Source organism: Peromyscus eremicus, chromosome 8a (genome assembly GCF_949786415.1).
Source record: "Peromyscus eremicus chromosome 8a, PerEre_H2_v1, whole genome shotgun sequence".
NCBI classification, from domain to species: Eukaryota; Metazoa; Chordata; class Mammalia; order Rodentia; family Cricetidae; genus Peromyscus; species Peromyscus eremicus.
The window spans coordinates 98,574,588-98,593,548 of NC_081423.1; the positions used below are offsets into that span (position 1 = coordinate 98,574,588).

At 54.7% G+C, this 18,961-nt stretch overlaps 1 protein-coding gene across 1 annotated transcript; it reads right to left on the bottom strand.

Annotated features, from left to right (window-relative positions):
• Window positions 1–9,080: 9,080 nt before the first annotated feature.
• Cygb (cytoglobin) lies at window positions 9,081–18,702 on the bottom strand. The gene is made up of 4 exons (XM_059269839.1): window positions 18,470–18,702; window positions 13,332–13,563; window positions 12,838–13,001; window positions 9,081–10,542 (listed from the first exon to the last, which is right to left on the bottom strand). The coding sequence occupies exons 1-4, from the start codon at window positions 18,610–18,612 to the stop codon at window positions 10,509–10,511; spliced, it is 573 nt and encodes a 190-aa protein (XP_059125822.1). The 5' UTR covers window positions 18,613–18,702; the 3' UTR covers window positions 9,081–10,508.
• Between the last annotated feature and the right edge of the window lie 259 nt (window positions 18,703–18,961).

Genomic DNA, 18,961 nt, shown 5'->3' on the forward strand with positions numbered 1-18,961 from the left:
TGCCTGGCTCTGCCTCCCAAGTGCTGGGATTAAAGGCGTGCGCCCCCACCGCCCAGCGACTGTTTTTGTTATTACTACATTCTGTCCATGAAGTGTTAGAGGTGGAACCCAGGGCCACACTTACGCTAGGGAAGCAACCGGGGTACTTTCAGTGGTGCTCCTGGGTGCCGTATGGTGGTACCCTCAGGATGTAATGTACAGTGAAGTTCAGGGCAGCCACGGGCTTCCATGGAGTATTGTAGAACGAAGTGAAATAGACTGGTTGAGCTGGTTTTGTGCAGCGTTCGGCTGCTCTGGCGAGAACAATGCAGGCCGAGGTCCAAGCACAAGTTGTGAAACACAAGCTGTAACTGCAACAATTCCCACATGGGCTCTCCTGCTCACACGCCCTCTGCTGCTTACCATCAAGGCTGACGAGCTGAGTTTAATCCCTGGGACCTAGAGGCTAGAAAAAGAATTAGCTCCTGGAAATTGTTCTTTAACCTTCATCAGAAAAATATTTTAAAATTATGAAGCTGGGCGGTGGTGGTGCGCATCTTTAATCCCAGCACTTGGGAGGCAGAGGCAGGCGGATCTCTGTGAGTTTGAGGGCAGCCTGGTCTACAGTGAGTTCCAGGACAGCCAGGGTTACACAGAGAAATGCTATCTCAAACAAAACAAGAAAACTAAAATTATGGGGGAAAAAAGATGAACATTATATTTTGCACTATTAGTTCAATATTTTTCTATTTTTTAATTTTTATTTACTTATTTATCTGGCAGGGGCATGCCATGGCGCACATGTGGAGGTCAAGGAGGCCAGAAGACAGTTTTCAGGAGCCAGTTCTACCATGTAGGTTCCGGAGATGGAACAGACGCCATCGGACTGGGCGGCAAGCTCTTGCATTCACTGAGATGTGACAGCCTACATTTTATTTTTTATAAATCTCAGTTAGGGACTGGGTTTGTGGCTTGGTTGGTAGAAAGAAGGGCCTGCCTAGTACGCATGAAATTCTAGGTTTGATTTTTCCATCTCCACTGAGTAGGGCGTCACTGGGTATGGTGGCCCACGCCAGCAATCCCGGCACTCAGATGAAGACTGGAGGGTTAGAGGGTCAAGCTCACCCTTGACTACACAGTGAGTTTGGGACTAGCAGGGGACACACGAGACCCTGTCTCTGTAAACGAACAAACAGAAAATGACGGGAAGAAAACATCTTGTTTAAAAGGTCTCTCTATACAGACCTGCACTTACTCTGGCCTGGAACTCACAGAGATCCACCTGCCTCTGCCCCCGAGTGCTGGGGTTAAAGGTGTGCGCCACACCTGCCCTCAGAAAAGCATCTTAAGTGAGACCGCTAAAGGGGAAATTTATGTTCCGGGGCTGGAGAGGTGGCCCTGTGGTTAAGAGCACTTGTTACTCTTACAGAGGACCTGGGTTCAGTTCCCGGACCCAAAAGGTGGCTCACAACTGTCTGTAACTCAGGTTTTGGGGGTGGAGTCAGGTGTTTCTATCCTCCTGCCTCAGCCCCCGAGTGGAGGGATTACAGGTGTGGATCACTAAACTGCCTGCTGGTTGGTTCTGGTTTTTGCTTTTTTGTTTGTTTGTTTGTTTTTTCAAGACAGGGTTTCTCTGTGTAGTTTTGGAGCCTGTCCTGAATCTTGCTCTGTAGACCAGGCTGGCCTCGAACTCACGGAGATCCACCTGGTTCTGCCTCCCAAGTGCTGGGACCACCACCGCCTGGCTACTAGTTGATTCTTTATGTGAACAAATGCACTTGGCTCTCCCAACGGCTTGTTTCTGGATGCTCAACTGACATACAGCATGTTTTCATCTCTTGTGGACACATGAAGGCTGTGATCTTGAACACGATCCTGCATCCGTTTAGTTCCTGCCTCAAACTGGCCTCTCTTCACACACACCAGGACCACAAGCAGGCCATGGCCCCTGGGAGGAAACTTCCTCCATCAGTCCCCACGGCTAGCTCTTCTTCAGTGGCCAGTGTTTGTAGTTTGTATTTTCGTTGAGACAGGGTCTCACTGTGTATACCTTGCTGGTTGGCCTGGAATTGTTTGAACCCAGGATAATTTTGGTAATCCTGCCACTGCCTCTGTGCTGCTACAGAGTCACACTGCGTTTGTCTCGTGGTTTTTCGGTATATGCCTGTGTGTGTATCTGTATTTTTCTGTTGCTGTGATAAAACACCATAACCAGGGTGAACTGAGGATGAAAACGGTTCTTACAGTTCCAGGGGACAAGTCCATGACCGTAGAGTGGAGGCGTGATGGTTGGAGCAGGATGCTGAGGACACACATCCTTTACTGTAAACACGAAGCAGAGAGAGAGCCCTGAGATGACACACTTCCTCCAACAAGGCCACATCTCCTAGACCTCCTCAAACAGTACCACCAAGTGGGGACCAAAGGTCCCAACGTATGAGCTTATGGGGACATTCTTACTCAAACCACCACAGAAGAGTGCATGTTGGGGATGGAGATCAATATCTAATATCTTCCCTGATCACTGTCTGTGGTGGTCTGAATGGGTATGAGTATGGCCCCCTGGGCTCATGTGTGTGGATGCTTGGCCTGTAAGGAGCGGCAGTATTTATTTATTTATTTACTTAGTCAGCTCACGACTAATCAACAAGTAGGATGTGGGGAGTGGTAAATTCCCGTGGTTTACAAGCTTCCAGTACAATGCCCAGATGGACAGGTACCTGTCTTTTGTATTTGTGGACTTCCCCCTTGCCATCTGACGCACTGATTGCTCTCTACCCCGTCTCTGAATCAGGGATCCTTTCTCATTGCTGCGGCCCGTCTCTGGACCCTGCAGGTGTGTTCCTGGGCTCACCTCGGCTTTGTGCTCACCCCTACCACCCTTCCAAGTAGGCTTCCCTCTCCCCAGGCCCCGCCTTGTGGTCTGTCCTCAGAGTAGTGAGCTGGAGTGCTGATGCAGCTGGCCCCTTCCTGCAGCTCCCTGGCTTCTGCCCGCTCCCTGCTCCTCCTCCTCCCTCTTCTCCCTTCCACCTCTGAGCTAGGGGCTCTGCTCCCCACATCCTACTTGTTGATCAGTCGTGAGCTGAGAGGAAATCCCGGCCTTGGCACCTCTGAGATGCTTGTGGTTAGAGCATCCATTGTCCACTGGCCACCGTGTGCTTGACACACACAACAGAACTCGTGTGGAGACTGCTCTTGTTCCTAGTCTCCTTGGAAATGGTGACCCTGGAGTCAGCTCTGCTGCGCTCTGTCACACGACACCCCCCAACACACACACACACATCCATCCCATCAGGCAATCATGTTGAGTCAGCTTCCAGATACAGTCTCCAGGCTCAGAGTCATGTCGGGTTTGTGTGATCTTATCATTTCAGGGTCATAAGTTCAAGGCCAGCCTGGCCTACACAGCAAGAACCTGTCATTAAAAAAGAAAGAAAGAGAGAGAGAGAGAGAGAGAGAGAGAGAGAGAGAAGGAAGGAAGGAAGGAAGGAAGGAAGGAAGGAAGGAGGGAAGGAAGGAAGGAAAGAAAGAAGAAAGGAAGAAAATCATTCTTGGATTGCTGTCTTGTCTCTGCCACCCCTACTGCAGCACCTCTGTGTAAGCATTGGTCCTCTCCCCCATGTGTTTGGGAGCCTGGTCACATGACCTTCCAGCAGCAAGCCCCAAGTGTCAAAAGTGATGCATTAGGACCATGGATCTTTTTTTTTAAAAAAAAAACTTTTATTTCATGTACATTGGTGTTTTGCTGTATGTGTGTCTGTGTGAAGGTGTCAAATCCCCTGGAACTGGAGTGATAGACAGTTGTGAGCTGCCATGTGGGTGCTGGGAATTGGACCTGGGTCCTCTGGAAGAGCAGCCAGTTTTCTTAACCACTGAGCCATCTCTCCAGCTCCTAGGGCCAAGGGTCTTTAGAGGTGGGCTTCTCCTTTCAAACCTCCCAATGTATGTCCACCACAGAATTCATTTGAGCTTGTTCTGGCAACATCCAAAGAAGGTACCTTGTAGCTAGCTAGTGTTTTCCTGGTCCTGCCTGGCCCAGGGTCAGGACAAATCTCTCTCACCCGCCAGTCCCGCAGCCGCTCAGACCCAACCAAGTAAACACACAGAGACATATTGCTTACAAACTGTATGGCCGTGGCAGGCTTCTTGTTAACTGTTCTTATATCTTAAATCAACCCATTTCTATTAATCTATAAGTTGCCACGTGGCTTGTGGCTTACCGGTATCTTAACATCTTCTCATGGCGGCGGCTGGCAGTGTCTCTCTGCCTCAGCCTTCCACTTCCCAGAATTCTCTTCTCTCCTTGTCCTGCCTATATTTCCTGCCTGGCTACTGGCCAATCAGTGTTTTATTTATTAACCAATCAGAGCAACACATTTAACATACAGAACATCCCACAGAGTACCTTTCAGAGAAAGGCTGTCAGGGAAAGTTCTGGAAAGGAGACTAGAGCAGCCTGAGGGAAACGGCACCATTTCCATTGGAGAGGAGCTAGGTTTGGGATTGTTGTGGTGAGGAGAGAGCTGAGGCTGACCTGTGAAGGAAGGTGACTCCCGTGGGATTGGTCAGGGAGGGGTCTCCTTGGCTGAGGAGACTGTGGGCCTGTGTTTCAGTCCACAAGGGCCCCTGATGTGGGCCTGGAGAAATGGTTCGTGGCTAAGAGTACTTGCTATTCTTGCAAAGAACCAAGGTTTGGTTCCCAGCATCCACATGGTGGCTCACAGCGGTCTGTAACTTCAGTTCCAGGGGATCTGGCGCCCTCTTCTGGCTTCCTTGGCACTGCATGGAACACAGGACAACCGGGTGGTGACTCTGTGTGGCTGTTGTGTTTCCACTGGGGAGCAAGCACTTGGCAAAGCTGTCTTCTTCTTTTCTTCCCTCCACTCTTTCCGAAATTCATTGATTGTATGGTATTAATGTATCTAGACAGGGGGCGGAGTAGACGCACGAGACTGGGGTATGGAGGAGAAGTGAGGTGGTGTCTGGCCTCTGCGGGAGAGCTGTACAGAGGCCCTGGCCGAGAGGCCAGCATGTGGCCCAGGTGGCTCGACACTACCTCCGTCCTTGGCAAGGTCTGAGGATGGTGGCCATGGTGCTGCCGCTGAGCACCTGCTTGCCACAGGGTTCAGTACCGGCCCTGCTCAAAGCTGTTGGTAAAACAGGCCCAGGTCTCCCTCACAGCCCACTCAAAGGGCGTGAAGGTGAAGCCAGGCAGGTAGCTGTTGCTCTTTTTTTTTAAGGCAGGGTTTCTCTGTGTAGCCCTGGCTGTCCTGGGACTCACTCTGTAGCCCAGGCTGGCTTCGAACTCAGAGATCTGCCTGCCTCTGCCTCCCAAGTGCTGGGTTTAAGGGCGTGTACCCCACCACCTGGCACCATTGCTCTTTTTAAACTACCCGTCCAACTTGGTTGTATCCAACTGGGCACCTTAGTCAAGACCACAGCAGGAGAACCCCCAACTCTCCCTACCCTGGGTCTGTCTTTCTCCGAGGCAGGCCCGGGGCACAGCTGTGCTAGGGAAAGCAGCAATGGAGAACAAAATGGAGTTATGTTGGCAGTCCCCTGGAGGAGGACACCTGCTCTAGCTGACTGTCTATATTCCTGTCATGATAAACATCATGAATGAAAGCAACCTGGGGAGGAAAGGGTTTATTTTAATCAATCATAAAGGGACGTCAGAGCAAGTGGCAGTGGTGGTGGCGGCGGCGGCGGCGGTGGTGGTGGTGGCGGCGGTGGCGCACGCCTTTAACCCCAGCACGGGGGGGGGGGGGGGGGGTGCAGGAAGGTCTTGCTCCCCATGCTTTCTCCGTGCCCAAGGGCGGCACAGCTCACAGAGGACTAGGCCCACCCACACCAATCATTAATCAAGAAAATGCCAGCCAGGCGGTGATGGTGCACACCTTTAATCCCAGCACTTGGGAGGCAGAGGCAGGAGGGTCTCTGTGAGTTTGAGGCTAGCCTGGGCTACAGAGGCTTCAGCTAGTTCCTGAACTACAGCTAGTTCCAGGCACAGACAAAGCTGTTACACAGTGAAACCCTGTTTTGAAAACCTGAAAGAAAGAAAGAAAGAAAGAAAGAGCCCCACAGACTTGCCTACAGGAGCCTCATGGAGGAAGCATTTCCTCAATTGAGGTTCCCTCTTCCTAGATGACCCTAGCTTGTGTCAAGTTGACAAAAGAAAAACAAAAACAAAAACAAAAACAAAAAAACCCAGAAACTAATTGACCCACCCCTCCCCCTTGTTCTTTGAGCAGAGTCTCACTCTGTAGCCTTTTTGTGTTTAAATCGGTCTCTTTTCTCAGCCTCCTGAGGGCTGGAATTAGAGGCATGAGCTTCCACCCCACCCCACCCCCACCCCCTTTCTTCTGTGCTTCTCAAGGTCAGGTGTCAACCTTAGGTGCCTCTCTCCACCTCTGTTTTGGGACAGGGTCTTCCCTTGGGACCTGGGGTTCACCAATTAGGGGAGGCTAGACAGCAAGCCCCAGGGGTCCTCCTGGGACTCCAAGCATGTGTCACCACACCCAGCTTTTTACCGGGGTCCTCGGTATTGGATTGGGATTCATGTGCTTACTCCAAGCACTCAAGTGACTGGGCCATTTCCTCTATTTGCTTATTTAGAGAAGGGTCACCCTACATGACGCTGGCTGGCCTGGAACTCACTACTTAGTAGCCAAGGTTGGCTTTAAACTTAGGATCCTCCTGCCTCAGTTTACCAAATGCTGGGATTATAGACACATGTTATCTGGTGCCAGCACCTTCATTTATTAACTTTTTCCCCTTGGTAACTCCGGGAAGGTATTTCCTGTAGTTCAGGCATGCACACTTTTGGTTTTGTCTCAGATGTCAGTAAGGCTGCATCCCTTTTGGAGGAAGGTGGAGCCAATGCGCTGCTCCCCACCCTGACCCGGTGTCCCCACAGCGGGAAGTGGGCCAGATGGTTGCTTTCTTGGGTGGAGTTCCCGTTGAGGCCAGCAGGGGTCGCTGTGAGGCTGTACCGCTGGTATCCTTGTCGGAGCGGAGGCCGCCGTCTCCTCGCAACGCTCCCCCGCCCCTTCCTTGCCCACACTCCAATGGCTCTCAGCTTGAGCTCACCAGGGGAGCTGACCCAGTTGCTTTGCTTTTCAGTAAGAAGGCTGACTGCAGACGAGCACTGTTTGTTCTGCGCTCCAGACATTCTAAGCCCAGACGTTGCCCCTGCCTCTGTCTTAAAACCCAGTCTCCAGCATCCTGCCCTGTTCCCTCCTCATCCCCAGTGGACCGAGTGTGAAGTCCCACATCCTCTCTAGAAGACAGGAAGTGGGGAGAGTCCATCTCGATGATGGCCTGTTCCAGGATGGCTCCAGTTTCCACCTACACCATTCTCAAGACCGCTGTGTGGGGAGGTCTTCTCAGGGATGATCCCCCACGTGACCTCAGATGCCCCATCATGACCCTCTAATAAATACCCCACCAACCAGTCCCCCAGGGATCACCCCTCTCTCTCCCTCTCACCCCGACTTCTCTCACAGGATTCTGCTCAGGAGCTCAGTCTGTGTCCATGCAGGTAGTCCTGCTCTGAACACCTTTCCTGTTGTCCACCATGCTTCTTCTCCCTGCCTTGAAAGACAGAGTTTTGCTTAATGAAGTTAGTATTTTCGTTTTGAGATGGTGTCTGGCTGTGTCGTCCAGGCTGGTCTTGAACTCTCCGTGCTCCTCCCTTAGCCTCCCCAGAGCTGGGAACACCACCACACCAGGCTCCCTATTTTATAATTGAGGCTCTCAGTGTCTTGCCCAGAGTCACACAGCAGCTCCAGGACTGAGTGTGGGCTGGGAGGCCACCAGTCTGGCACACTCCCTCCCTGGAAAGGTCTGGCGTGCGCTGCCCTCCCGGCACCCAGCATTCTCTTCCAGTTCGCGGCTCGCTCTTGGCCCGGGTGCTTGTCCGGCTTTCTAAGACTGTATTTATTTATTCTTCGGATTTCCAGCGTGTGCTCTGCTGTGCCAGGCCCAGAAGATAAAGGAAGGCACAGCTCACATTTGAGTGCATGGGCTGGGAGACAAGACTTCTGCCTGTGTCAGCTGAGTCCTTCCAGACAGCCTGAAGCCTTCCCAAGGGGCAGAAGCTGTTTCCTGTTCCTCCTGCACCCCCTCCCTGTGGTGACCTCCTTGATCCCTCCTCAGGGACTTGATACTGCTGTTGTGACCATTGCCTGGGGGATGGATAGGCCTGGCCCAGCAGAGCTTGGGAAGAGATTCTAGGCTGGGAGCTCGAGGTTGAAGGCTGACTCCAGCAGGCTCCCTTTCTGCAGTACAGGAGGACTGACCTCTGGATCATCGGGGCCTGCATTCAGCGTCGAGTGTGGAATGCCCAGTGTGCAGGCCTAGAAGAAGGTCAAGGTTTAATCTTGGGCTATGTGACTAGAGCACACAAATAGACCCCTTCTGCGTGGACATCTAGACACGAGCCCCCCATTGTCGCCCCTCCCCCTCTTTTCTGGGGCAGACTCATCATGTAGCCCAGGCTATCCTCCGACATGTAATCCTCCTATCTCAGACTGCTGAGTGTTGGGGTGGCAGGAGTGTGTCACCAAGCGCAGCTTTGACATTGTGCCCTTCGTTCCACACTGACACTGTCCTTGCTAGATTTCCAGGACAAAACCCAAAGGCACTGACTTTTTTATCCCCCAGTGGCGGTACCAGAGATTAAGAGCCTGGTGAACGCGGGGCCAGTGCTCCTTCACTGAGCTGTATCCCCAGCTTTCTTCACTTTTTATTTTGAGACAAGTTCTTACTAAGTCACCTAGGCTGGCTTTAAACTTACGACCCCTAGTCCCATCCTCATGCCTCAACCTTCTGCAATGAGACAGCTGTAAGGTAGGTCCAGCTTCTCTGAATTTTTAATAAGACAAACCCATCCTTTGCTCCATCTTCTGGCTTCTTGCTTAGCCGCTGACCAATCTTCAGTCCCAACACACAAGAGCGCCCCAGGAGCAGCCAGGGCCAGCACAGGGGAAGGGGTACCCTCGACGAGACTGTTTCTGATGAAAATGCCCTTATCTAGAACCGCCGAGGGGAAAGAGAGGTGAAGGCAGGTCTCGGGGGCGGGGAAGAACAGAGGCCAGAAACAGGAAGAACAGACCTGTTTAATGACACAGCTGGATCTGGTTACAAACGTCAGAAACTACAAAGACAGGCGGTTGGTTAGAGGGAGGCTGCGTGGGAACGGGACGGAGGGGATGCAGGCACAGGAGCCTCAGAAGCAAGACATCCTCTGGGACAGTACACATGACCAAGGGGTACACACGGGGGGCCCCAGCAATGTTAAGGAGACTAGGTGGAGACGATGGCCTAGTGGCCTGGAGGAGGGCAGGAGGGAGAGGCCCTGGGTCTCCACTGACGACGGAGTCCCCGGTCAGTCCTGTGGCCTGGCTGCTGTCTGAAGTGAGCAGGTAAGGCTGACATTCTAGGGCTCTGTTCTGAGGCTGTTCCTCACCCCTCCACACACACACAGGGGACACATACACTGGCCACCACCCCATTGGGATCTTCTGAGTTCTCTGTGTGCCCTGGTCCTTGCCCTGTCTAAGGCAAGTCAGTCAGCCAAACCTCTAGGAAGGCGAGGGCAGCCAGACCTTATTTTTGTTTGGTTTGAGACAGGGTCTCCCTGTGTAGCCCCGACTAGCCTGAAACTCAACACCGCCATGGAGACCAGGTATTGACCACCTGACCTCAAACTTGCCATGATTCTCTGTCCTCTGCCTCCCAAGCTCTGGGGTTACAGGTGTGTGCCACTACACCTGGGAAACCAGATTCTTTTCTTTCTTTCTTTCTTTCTTTCTTTCTTTCTTTCTTTCTTTCTTTCTTTCTTTCTTTCTTTCTTTCTTTCTTTTCTGTAGAGGGGCAGGAATGCAGAGTACTGAGCTATGGGGGCGAGCTGAGTCACCCCAACCCTACCACCGGGCCCCCCCTCTAGTGCTGTTGGAGGATTTCTCCCTGCTCCTCATAGAACTTCCCAGAAGCATGGCCAGGACTCCTCCTGGCCTCCTATAGCTGAGCAAGACCAAGGCTTCTGGGCCTGCAGGTACACGCGATAGATATGTATGTATATATATTTATATAGAGGTCGTATATAGATATATCTGTATATATGGTAGACATGTGTGCGTGATACTCTAGAGATGGTGAGGTGAGCCTGCATGCTGGTGGGCAGACGAAGCGGGGCTAGTTCCTTTCTGAAGTGACTTTGTAGGCTTGTCCTGGCTTCCCACCGGCCACTTGCTGGGATCCTCTTAACAGTAAGTAGAAAAGCTAAGACGAGGGCGCCCCCTGCTGTCAGGCAGAAGGGTCCCCACTGCTAGGTTCAGCCTCAAGGTAGCCAGCCCCACCTCCCAGCAGCCTGGGGGACCAGGGCCATGATGAAGGCCTCCTTTCGGGAAGTTGAGTCGGGATTCCTCCAGCTTCCTTGGCACCCAGAAATGGAAGGTCAAGGAGTGTCTTCAGAACTCAGCCTTCTGCCCAAAGTGCTGCCAGGGAGGGGGGAGCTGGGAGGGGTCCTATGGCCCCGAAGAGGGCAGCGTGGTCGGTGGGCTGTGGATGAGACAGGAGATGATAGGTTACAGGGGTCAGTGGGGGAAGGCCGGATGGGACACCTGGGGCGCTGGGAGAGGGGACTGGGAATCAGGAGACGGGGTACTTCCCGCCGAGAGACCCAACATGGTTGCGCAATCCCCCATTACCTCCAGCCTATTGAGCTACCTCAAGCTGGTCTAGTAGCCCATGAGAAGAGAGGCCTGGACCTGTCCTTTGAAGGGGCAGGGGGTGTGGCCAGCATCTGGCCCGCTGAGAACCGAGGCATTTTACAAACACCACACGGATGTGAACGTATTTCTATCCATTTGAAAACAGGATGTGCGGCTTGTCCTAGCAGAGGACTGTCTGGCTTCCACGTAGGGTCTCCATCCATGAAACTCCTTTTAGTTCACTGGCTGTCACATCCCCGCCCCAGCGCCCCTCCACCCACACAGTCACACACCCTGAGGCAGAGAGTTCAATAAATAGTGGTGTCTGGCTCAGTGTGTCCCTGATAAGAGAAGTTGGAAAGGGCCCTTCTAGAAGTCAGCCCTGAAAATTCCACCCCACCCTGTGAGGCAAGGCAGCTGGGTGGGGGTGGGGGTGGGGTGGCCCTGGCAATAGGTTGGGATCCGCAGGCCCTGGCCCATGCCCAAGACCCTAGGAGACCAGAGATGGGGACAGAGGCTGTCAAGGGATGAAGGGCCAGTTCCACAACGTGACAGCTGAGGAAGAGCCCAGTGTGGGTGCTTAGGCCCAGGTGAGGGGGCTAGGCCTTGGGCTATTGGACCCCTGCATCATCCATCCCCATTCAGCCCACTAGGACCGAAGCAGGGCAAGATGATGTTTGGGGTTTGGCTAGCACTAAGTCCCCGGGGTCCAGCTGAGGCAGGAGCGGGAAGGCTCCGGCCATGTGTTTCTGATTCACCGGGGCTCGCTGGCCAGTTCTCCCCACAGTCCCTCCAGGCCCCGTAAAAAGCTCTTTTCTCCAAAAGCAGGAAGTCTTGTGTCATGGCTGTAAACAAACTCATCTTGGGCGGCAGAGCCTGCCTGGGGAGGAGAGTGTGGGGGAGGGGGAGCCCCTCCGCTGTCTCCCCTCCCACAGCCTCCTCCCCGGTCCCTCTCAGTGGCAGCTGGAGGGAACCCCAGTTTCCCACCTGGCCAATGCCCTCCTCTGGCAGGTAAAACTCTTCTTGCCTCTCAATTATTCCAGGGTCTGGGGCAGGCCAGGTCCAGCTGTACACATCTGGAGTTGACCTGGCTGCAACTAGCAATTCCTGAGAACTGTTCTGCTCTCCTGGGGAGCTGCCCATGGTGGGGGAGGCACAACCTGACTGGTTGGTGAGTGGCAGGAAGGGCAACGGGCCTAGCCTCTCCCTGCCCTTAGGGACCTCCTCTGCAGAGCCGGGTGGGAAGGCCTGTAAACAGGAGGTGGCATGGGGGGCCTTGGAAGAGCCTGAGGAGATGGTGCCTTTTCCATGGGAAACTGCTGGGAATGTTTCTCTACAACACGTGTCCAAGCCGCTGGCTGACCCCTGGTTTCTGTTCCCGCCTCCGCTCCTCTCTTTCCCAGTTCAGCCCTGCCTCTGCCCTTCCATTCAGCTCCCAGAGTTCACTGCCTCCTGGGGGTCTAGGGGGCCTGAGTGTTCCCAGCCGCCACATCACCACATGGGAAGGCCAGCCCTCGACGTGCTCCTAGCCAGCAGGAGTCAATGAGTCCGGCCACCCTGTCGGAGCCTACAAGTGACTGCTGCTTCTCTCTGGTCAGACTGGAAGTAAACATCCCCTAGTTTTGTCCATGTGAGTGACACCCATGGAGGTCCCCTGTGGGCCCGGGCATGTGTATATGTCCTCATGACCCTCCTGAGTCCAGCTGTGTTGCCAGTGTATGGAAGCACTGGCTGGTCGCTGGTCAGTGTGAGAGGAGGAACAGGCCTGAGGGATTGGTATGGGGAGGAAGGGGTGGGGCTGGCCCGTGCTGCTCTGAGTCTGAGGAGCCAATGCCCCGCCAGGAGACTGTCATAGCCTTGGGTGACCTGAGCCATCCCTGCTCCAGACACGGAGAAGCTCTGCCCAGACATGGAGTTCTCAGCTCTGTGAAGCTAAGAGCTGGGGCTGGACAGAAGCAGGCCTGAGGTCAGAAGGGCGCTGTCACGCAGACCCTTTGTGTGGTGCCTGCTCTCAAATGTGTCAGACTCCTGTGTCTGCGTGCACCAGCAGTCAGTCCCTGGTCCCAGGGGAAATGGGAAGCCTAGGGGACAGGAGGAGGACACAGCAGGGAGGCTGCCCAGCCCACCCGCACCCCCTCCTCACGTGGTGCTGCTGGGGACCTGCTGTACCCAGCCCACTTCCTTGTAGGCAGCAGTCACATGGCTGTAGATGAGACCGCGCAGCTTGGCCCAGGCTTTCTGCGTCTCAGGAGGGAAGTCATTGGCAAACTCCTCGGCGATCACCTCCAGAATGACCCCAGAGAGAATCTGGGGGCAAAGGAGGGAAGGGGGAGTAAACGCCTGGACACCCCGCCTCCCGCCGTCCCCAGGAGCCCTGATAGCGGTATTGGCCTGTGGGGTGGACACAAACTAACAGCCTGGTGGTGACTGGAGACCGTGGTCTGGAGACAAGCACTGCACTGCACCTTTCTCTCATGCTGCCTTTCCTGCCACAACCTCTCCAAGGGAGGGAAAAGGCTGGAAGCACAGTGGCCATCTCTGCTCTTCAGGGAGCCCTCCCTGAGCGACAGACAGGCTATAGGGAGCTACAGCCGAGTGGCCTGGGGGCTCTGGACAAGAGCACATGGAAGGACATACCTTGAAGTACACAGGTTCCACCTTGTGCTTGAGGGCGTGGGCCTTGCCGACCAGGGCAAGCACAGAGGAGACCTTGTCTGGGTCATGCAGGTTCTCCACGACAGTGTTGAGGGCCCCCATGACCCGACAGGCATGCTTCCGCAGCTGGGGACTCCTCTCCATCTCCAAGGGGTCCTCCATGTGTCTAAACTGGCTGAAGTACTGCTTGGCTGATGGGAAGTTCACAAAGAACCTAGCAGGAGGAAGGGGGTGAGGGCTGAAGCAGGGGGCTTCCTCTAAGTCCCTCTGGAGGGGCTAAAATGGAGGTTGGAGAACCAGGCATACTCCCGTACCAGTAATGGTTTTCACTCTCTTATGGAGCTCTCCCTCAGTCACAGGCTCCCCCTCTGGCCAGGCCCTGCAGGGACCACCTGCTGGACCTGTTTAGGCTGGCAGCCTCTTGTGACAGGCCACCGGCTGCCTTCTTCTTGAGTGGCGTCTGAGCTACACCCCACCGAGGCCTGCTCTGGTCACCCAGAGAGAGAGATTCTGGGACAGTTGTTCTAGGCTGGTTTTTGGTTTTTCGATACAGGGTTTCTCTGTGTGGCCCTGGCTGTCCTGAAACTCACTCTGTAGACCAGGCTGTCCTCGAACTGATAGAGATCTGCTTGCCTCTGCCTCCTGAGTGCTGGGATTAAAGGCATTAAAGACTTATTATGTTGCCCAGGATGACCCTGAACTTGTGGGTTCAGGGCATCCTGCCTCAGCCTCCCAAGTGTGAGCCTCTGTACCCCGATTCACTTCTTCCTCTTCTTTTTTGAGACAAGATCTTGCCAAACACCCCTGGTTCACTGGATCTCTGCGTAGGCCAGGCTGGCTTTGAAACTTGCACATTCTGTCCCCGGAGTGCTGGGGTTACAGGTGTACACTACCATGCCCCCCACACCCATAGCCAGCTTCTTATTTAACTTTTCTCTCAGTGCTGGGGATTGAATCCAGGGCCTGGTGCTCCCAGGCGAGCGAGCGCTCATTATTTGTCTTCTCTAAGCCTCGGATTCCTTATCTGTAAAATGGGCACCCGAGTTCCTACACTGTGGGGGCTGTGAGTATGAAGGAAAGAGCTTGTCATCAGCAAGGTGTCCCTCAGTCATCGCAACGTCCTTAGTGAGAGCCCTCCTTGTGAATGAAGTGAGGCTGGGGTGACCTATCTGTGCTCACTCAGCCAGTGAAGAGCTGACCAGAGACACCTTCTCTCCCAGCTCAGCTTCTTCCTCCTTGGTGCCCTGAAGCAAACACTGACTGGTCGGACTAATTTAAACAATTGATTTTACCTTTGTGGTACGCTTTGTAACTATCTGTGAGGTCTTGAACGCACAGACATCCCCTGTCTCTGCCTCTCAAAGGATGGGATTGGAGGCATGATCGCCATACTCCCCCACAAAAAAAGTCCCTTGAAGCAGAATTTGGGCTTTCCTAGCACTGGTCATTTCCTGCTCAAGTTTATCTAAATCGGTTTAATTCCCCCAGCCTTCTTTTGTTACATCATTCTCATACTCAAAAACATTCATCGGCTCCCCAGTTTTATGCCCAAGTCAAATGTCCAAGACTTCTTGTGAACTGTCCCCACCCATTTCTCCGGTGCCCAGAGTCCTCTGTCTCAGTCCAACAGCTGCACTTACCATTGGCCAGCCTTCCTTTCCATGACACGTCCCCCTGTCAGACCTGCCCCTCTCTGGCCACCCAGTGTGGCCTTCCCGCCACGGCCACTGGTGCCACCCACGGCCACTGGTGCCACGGGTAGTTTTCTCTGCTACCCTTTCAGTCTGTTGGACCAGATCCCACACCGTGAGTGGAGGTGGGGGTCTCACAAATGCTCTGACTCATCACCCCAACCTTTGGACCCCCTAGCTGGAACTCAATGAGAAACTGTTTCATTTAATGGTTCTTCAGAAAGTGTGTAAAGTGTCCTGACCTGTGTCGCTGGATGTCATCACCCTCCGGCTGTCCCTCTGAGGCATCAGAGGGAGCTCACAGCTTGTAGATCAGGCCTGAGAGGCTGGTGTGAGGGAGATAGACACAGAACATCTGGCCAGCCAGCCAGCCCTTCTGGGGCCACAGCTGCTTTTGGCAGGAAGGTTCTAACTGGGTGGCCAGGGCACCATCCATGTGGAGAAGGAGAGGGACCTTCTTGGATGCTGAGTGTGACCTTGAACAAAAACTTTATGACCCTCTCCTCCTGTCCATAAAAGTTTGAGAAAAGCTTCACAGCTGGCGTCTTCAGAGGTGCATGGGTGTGGACCAAGGTGGCACTGGGCCTGAAAACACACAGGACTTCTCTGGAAGCTTTGTAACGAGGGGCATGTGAGGGAAGACGCCTCAGTGGCCAGGAGACAAGCCAGTGAGTCAAATCCCTCAGTGCACAAGTCTAGCCGCCAAGTTTGGTCCCCAGAATGTGTAAAAACCCAAAGGCAGGATACCACGGCACATACGTAACCACAGCACTCCTAAGCAGTGAGACAGGGTCCCTAGGACACAGACAGACTCCCTCAACAAGGTGGGAGGAGAGAACTGACTCCAGACAGTTGTCCTCTGATTTCCACATGCTTGCCACGACAACCAAACGTGCCCTCACCCTACACAAAATAATAAGCACGTCAGGCTTTTTGGCTTTCACGACTGAAAAAAAAGAAAGAAAGAAAAAACGATGGGGGGGGTATGTTGCTGTTTTCAAGGCATCTCTTAGAGAATTTAGTTGCTGAAGTCTAGAAGCTGTTGTCCCCCCCCACCCCAGGAGAGTGTCCCAGGGAACACTCATTGAGCGTTTACTATCTGCGTGTTGCTCTGTTCCCCATCTTATGGATCAGCCTTCCACGCTGCTGGCCGGGGATGGGTCCTGAGTGCGCGTGAGTCTCTTGCCTCAACACATCAGCCCTGTGTGTGGCCCTGAGGGAGGACCTTCCCAGGGAGCAGGGACCTTGAGTTCTGTCATCCTGGCTTCCCCTTCAGCCCGTGTTTCCTCCCACCCCTCCCTGGCTGGCTTGAGCTGCCAGGGAGAAGCCTCAGGAGCCAGTCTTGGGGAGTTTCTCAGCTCCCAGAGGCATCTGGGCTTCCAAGAGCCTGAAATAGGCTTGTCTGCGTGTGAGGGGGAAGGTGTCAGCGTTACAACCAGGAGGGAGGGTGGTGTTCCCGGGGCTTCTCTCTGACACAGACTGGCGGACTGGCAGCATGGGGTCTGCCTCTGACCCTAAGGCAGCTAGCTCCTCCTCTATGACACCATATCTGCCCAGGAACTCCTGCTGGTAGGCCAGCCTCTTCCTTGCCTCCTATCCGGCAGGCAGAGTGGGCAGTGAGGACAGACAAGGGGGAGGGGCGGCCAGGGGGCCTGGTCCTATGGATGAACATGTTGGGCTTGCCAAAACACGAGTTTGGGAGCAGGATCTACGATGGGTCCTGTGAGGCTATGAGAAGCTAAGGGTCTTGGTCTTGCCCCTTTCCGTTGGCCGGGCCTGGGGCATCTGGAGCCACGCGGAGTGGCTGATACAGTGTTGGCCCCGGGTTGTCAGGCGGGCTTTGGTCAGTACAGGCGTGGAGTTAGGTGAAGTGTGTGGTGTTGGGAAGCTCGGCAAGCCAGATCTGATCGACATCTCGGGTCTTCTCGGGTTCACTGTAGGCCTCCGAGCCCCGAGTCTATCAGTAAATACCTTCCCCAGCCAGGCCTGGTCCCTGGGTGTCAGGGGGTGTTCTGAAGAAGAAAGGGCTCAAGGGATACAGAATGAGTATCTCAGACCCTGTCCCCATTCTGTCCTCCCCCTGGGGAAGCAACTCACTGACAAGCCTGCACAGAGCATCTCCAGGTCCTATGGACCTTGCCTTGTTTCCTCTTGGTGCCCTACATGTGCTCTGTGGGTTTAGGGGTGCAACACAGGCTGAGAGCAGCCCTCTGGGGATACGCACTGGCGCATCCGAGGCTCCCTTCCCCACTGGGTGCCCACACTGCCAATCTGTCTGCAGCTTCAGCATCCCAGTGGTCCTGCTTGGTTCCCGCCACCAGGGCAGTGTTGCTGGGTGAGAGAACTCTGAAATAGCTGCTCCTTCCTCTTCATCAGGAACCCTCCCCCAACTCCTCTGAAATACTTCTGCTCTTTTCCTCCAAAATCTACTTCTGAGTTGGAATCCAGGCGTATCAGCAGGGAGCTGGGTAGGTCCCAGCCTTGCAGGAGGCAGAGGCAGAAGGGGGGAAGAGCCAGAGGAGAAGCCGGGACTGGAAAGGCGATGTCCTATCGGTCTGCCCCAGGTCTCACCCTGTCTCCACAAAGGCTGCCCTGCCCTGGGTCTGACAGCCTCCCCCTGCCAAGATGGAAGCTGAGGGTGACTGTGGTGGCCCTGCCTGGACCCCTGGGTCCAGCGTGTGTTGGAAGAATCTCGATGTGATTTGCAGCTGGAGTCAGTCTACAGCTTGTTGGGCTTGGAGACATTATGTGTGTACAGGTGTGTAAATCTAGCATCAGCTAGGGTGAGGGGTCCTCAGAGATACTGGGGACAGACACTATACTTCCTACCTGGCTGGAGGGTCCAGAGTAGGGCCCTATCTCCTGAAAGCTACCCCCCCCCCCAAAAAAAAAAAACCTTAACAAACTCAACCGTTGCGTCCTAGAAGCCGACTGGTTTCACTCACCTGTCTCACCTGCAGCTCGCACTGGCCTCACTTTTGGGGCCGAGAGGGACAGCTGAGCAGCTGGGCCTCTTGACCTCTTTAAACCCTTTCCTGGCTGAACCTCAGTTTCTCTGCCTGTCTCTAAAGCGGGGAGCCCCTACGGTCCCCTTTGAGGGGCTGGTCAGACGCCTGAGCCATACCTCTTAGTTGGGTCGCTAGGGTCACTCATGAAGAAGACCGAGCGGGCTGAGTGAGTTCTGAGGCCAGGGGGACCAAGTGCCCTCTCGCGTCTAGTTCCTTGAGAGCCCCACGCCCCGAGCCGGGAAGGAATCTGCTAAGGTTTCCATCGCCCCAAGGCTCCCCCACCACCGTGACCCGTCCCCAATCGCTGGGGAGGTGGCGCCGGAGCTCGCAGCGGGCCGAGCCCGCCTCTGCCAGCGGCCGCTGTCACCCTCCCTGTCCTGGGCCCCGCCAAGCCCCGCCAAGCCCGGGGAGCGACACCTACCTCACCAGGATGGCCACCCCCACGTCCTCGCAGTTGGCATACAGCCGGGCCCACGTAGCCTGAACCGCCTTCCTCTCTGCCTCGGACAGCTCCTCGCTCCGCTCCCTGCGGTCTCTCTCCATGTCGCCAGGCACTTTCTCCATGAGCAGCTCGGAGCCCAGCGCGGCTTCGCTAGGCGGCGGGAGCGGGGAGCCGGAGCCGAGGTCGGTGCGTGCGAGGCGGGCGGGCGGGAGGGCGCGGAGTAGAGCGCCGGAGGGAGGGAGTGAGCGTGTGTGTCTGTGCGCGTCGGGTGTGTGTGTGCGTGTGTGTGTGTGTGTGTGTGTGTGTGTGTGTGTGTGTGAGTGAGTGTGCGCGCGCGCGTGTGTGCAGGGTATATGTGCAGGGGGCGGGGGACTGCGAGCTGGGGGCGGGGATGTGGTCTGCTGGGAAAAAAATGTTGAAAAAAATGAATCCGTTCCAAACCCCCAGTCCTGTGTCGGGGAGCCAATTCTG

What these genes read in the sequence shown, in the direction of transcription:
- Cygb (XM_059269839.1), bottom strand. Translation starts at nt 18,612, where the DNA reads ATGGAGAAAGTGCCTGGCGACATGGAGAGAGACCGCAGGGAGCGGAGC. An exon ending in TGGAACCTGTGTACTTCAAG is followed by an intron (nt 13,002 to 13,331) that starts GTATGTCCTTCC and finishes CTTTGCCCCCAG; the next exon opens with ATTCTCTCTGGGGTCATTCT. An exon ending in CAGGTCCCCAGCAGCACCAC is followed by an intron (nt 10,543 to 12,837) that starts GTGAGGAGGGGG and finishes TCTCATCCACAG; the next exon opens with CCCACCGACCACGCTGCCCT.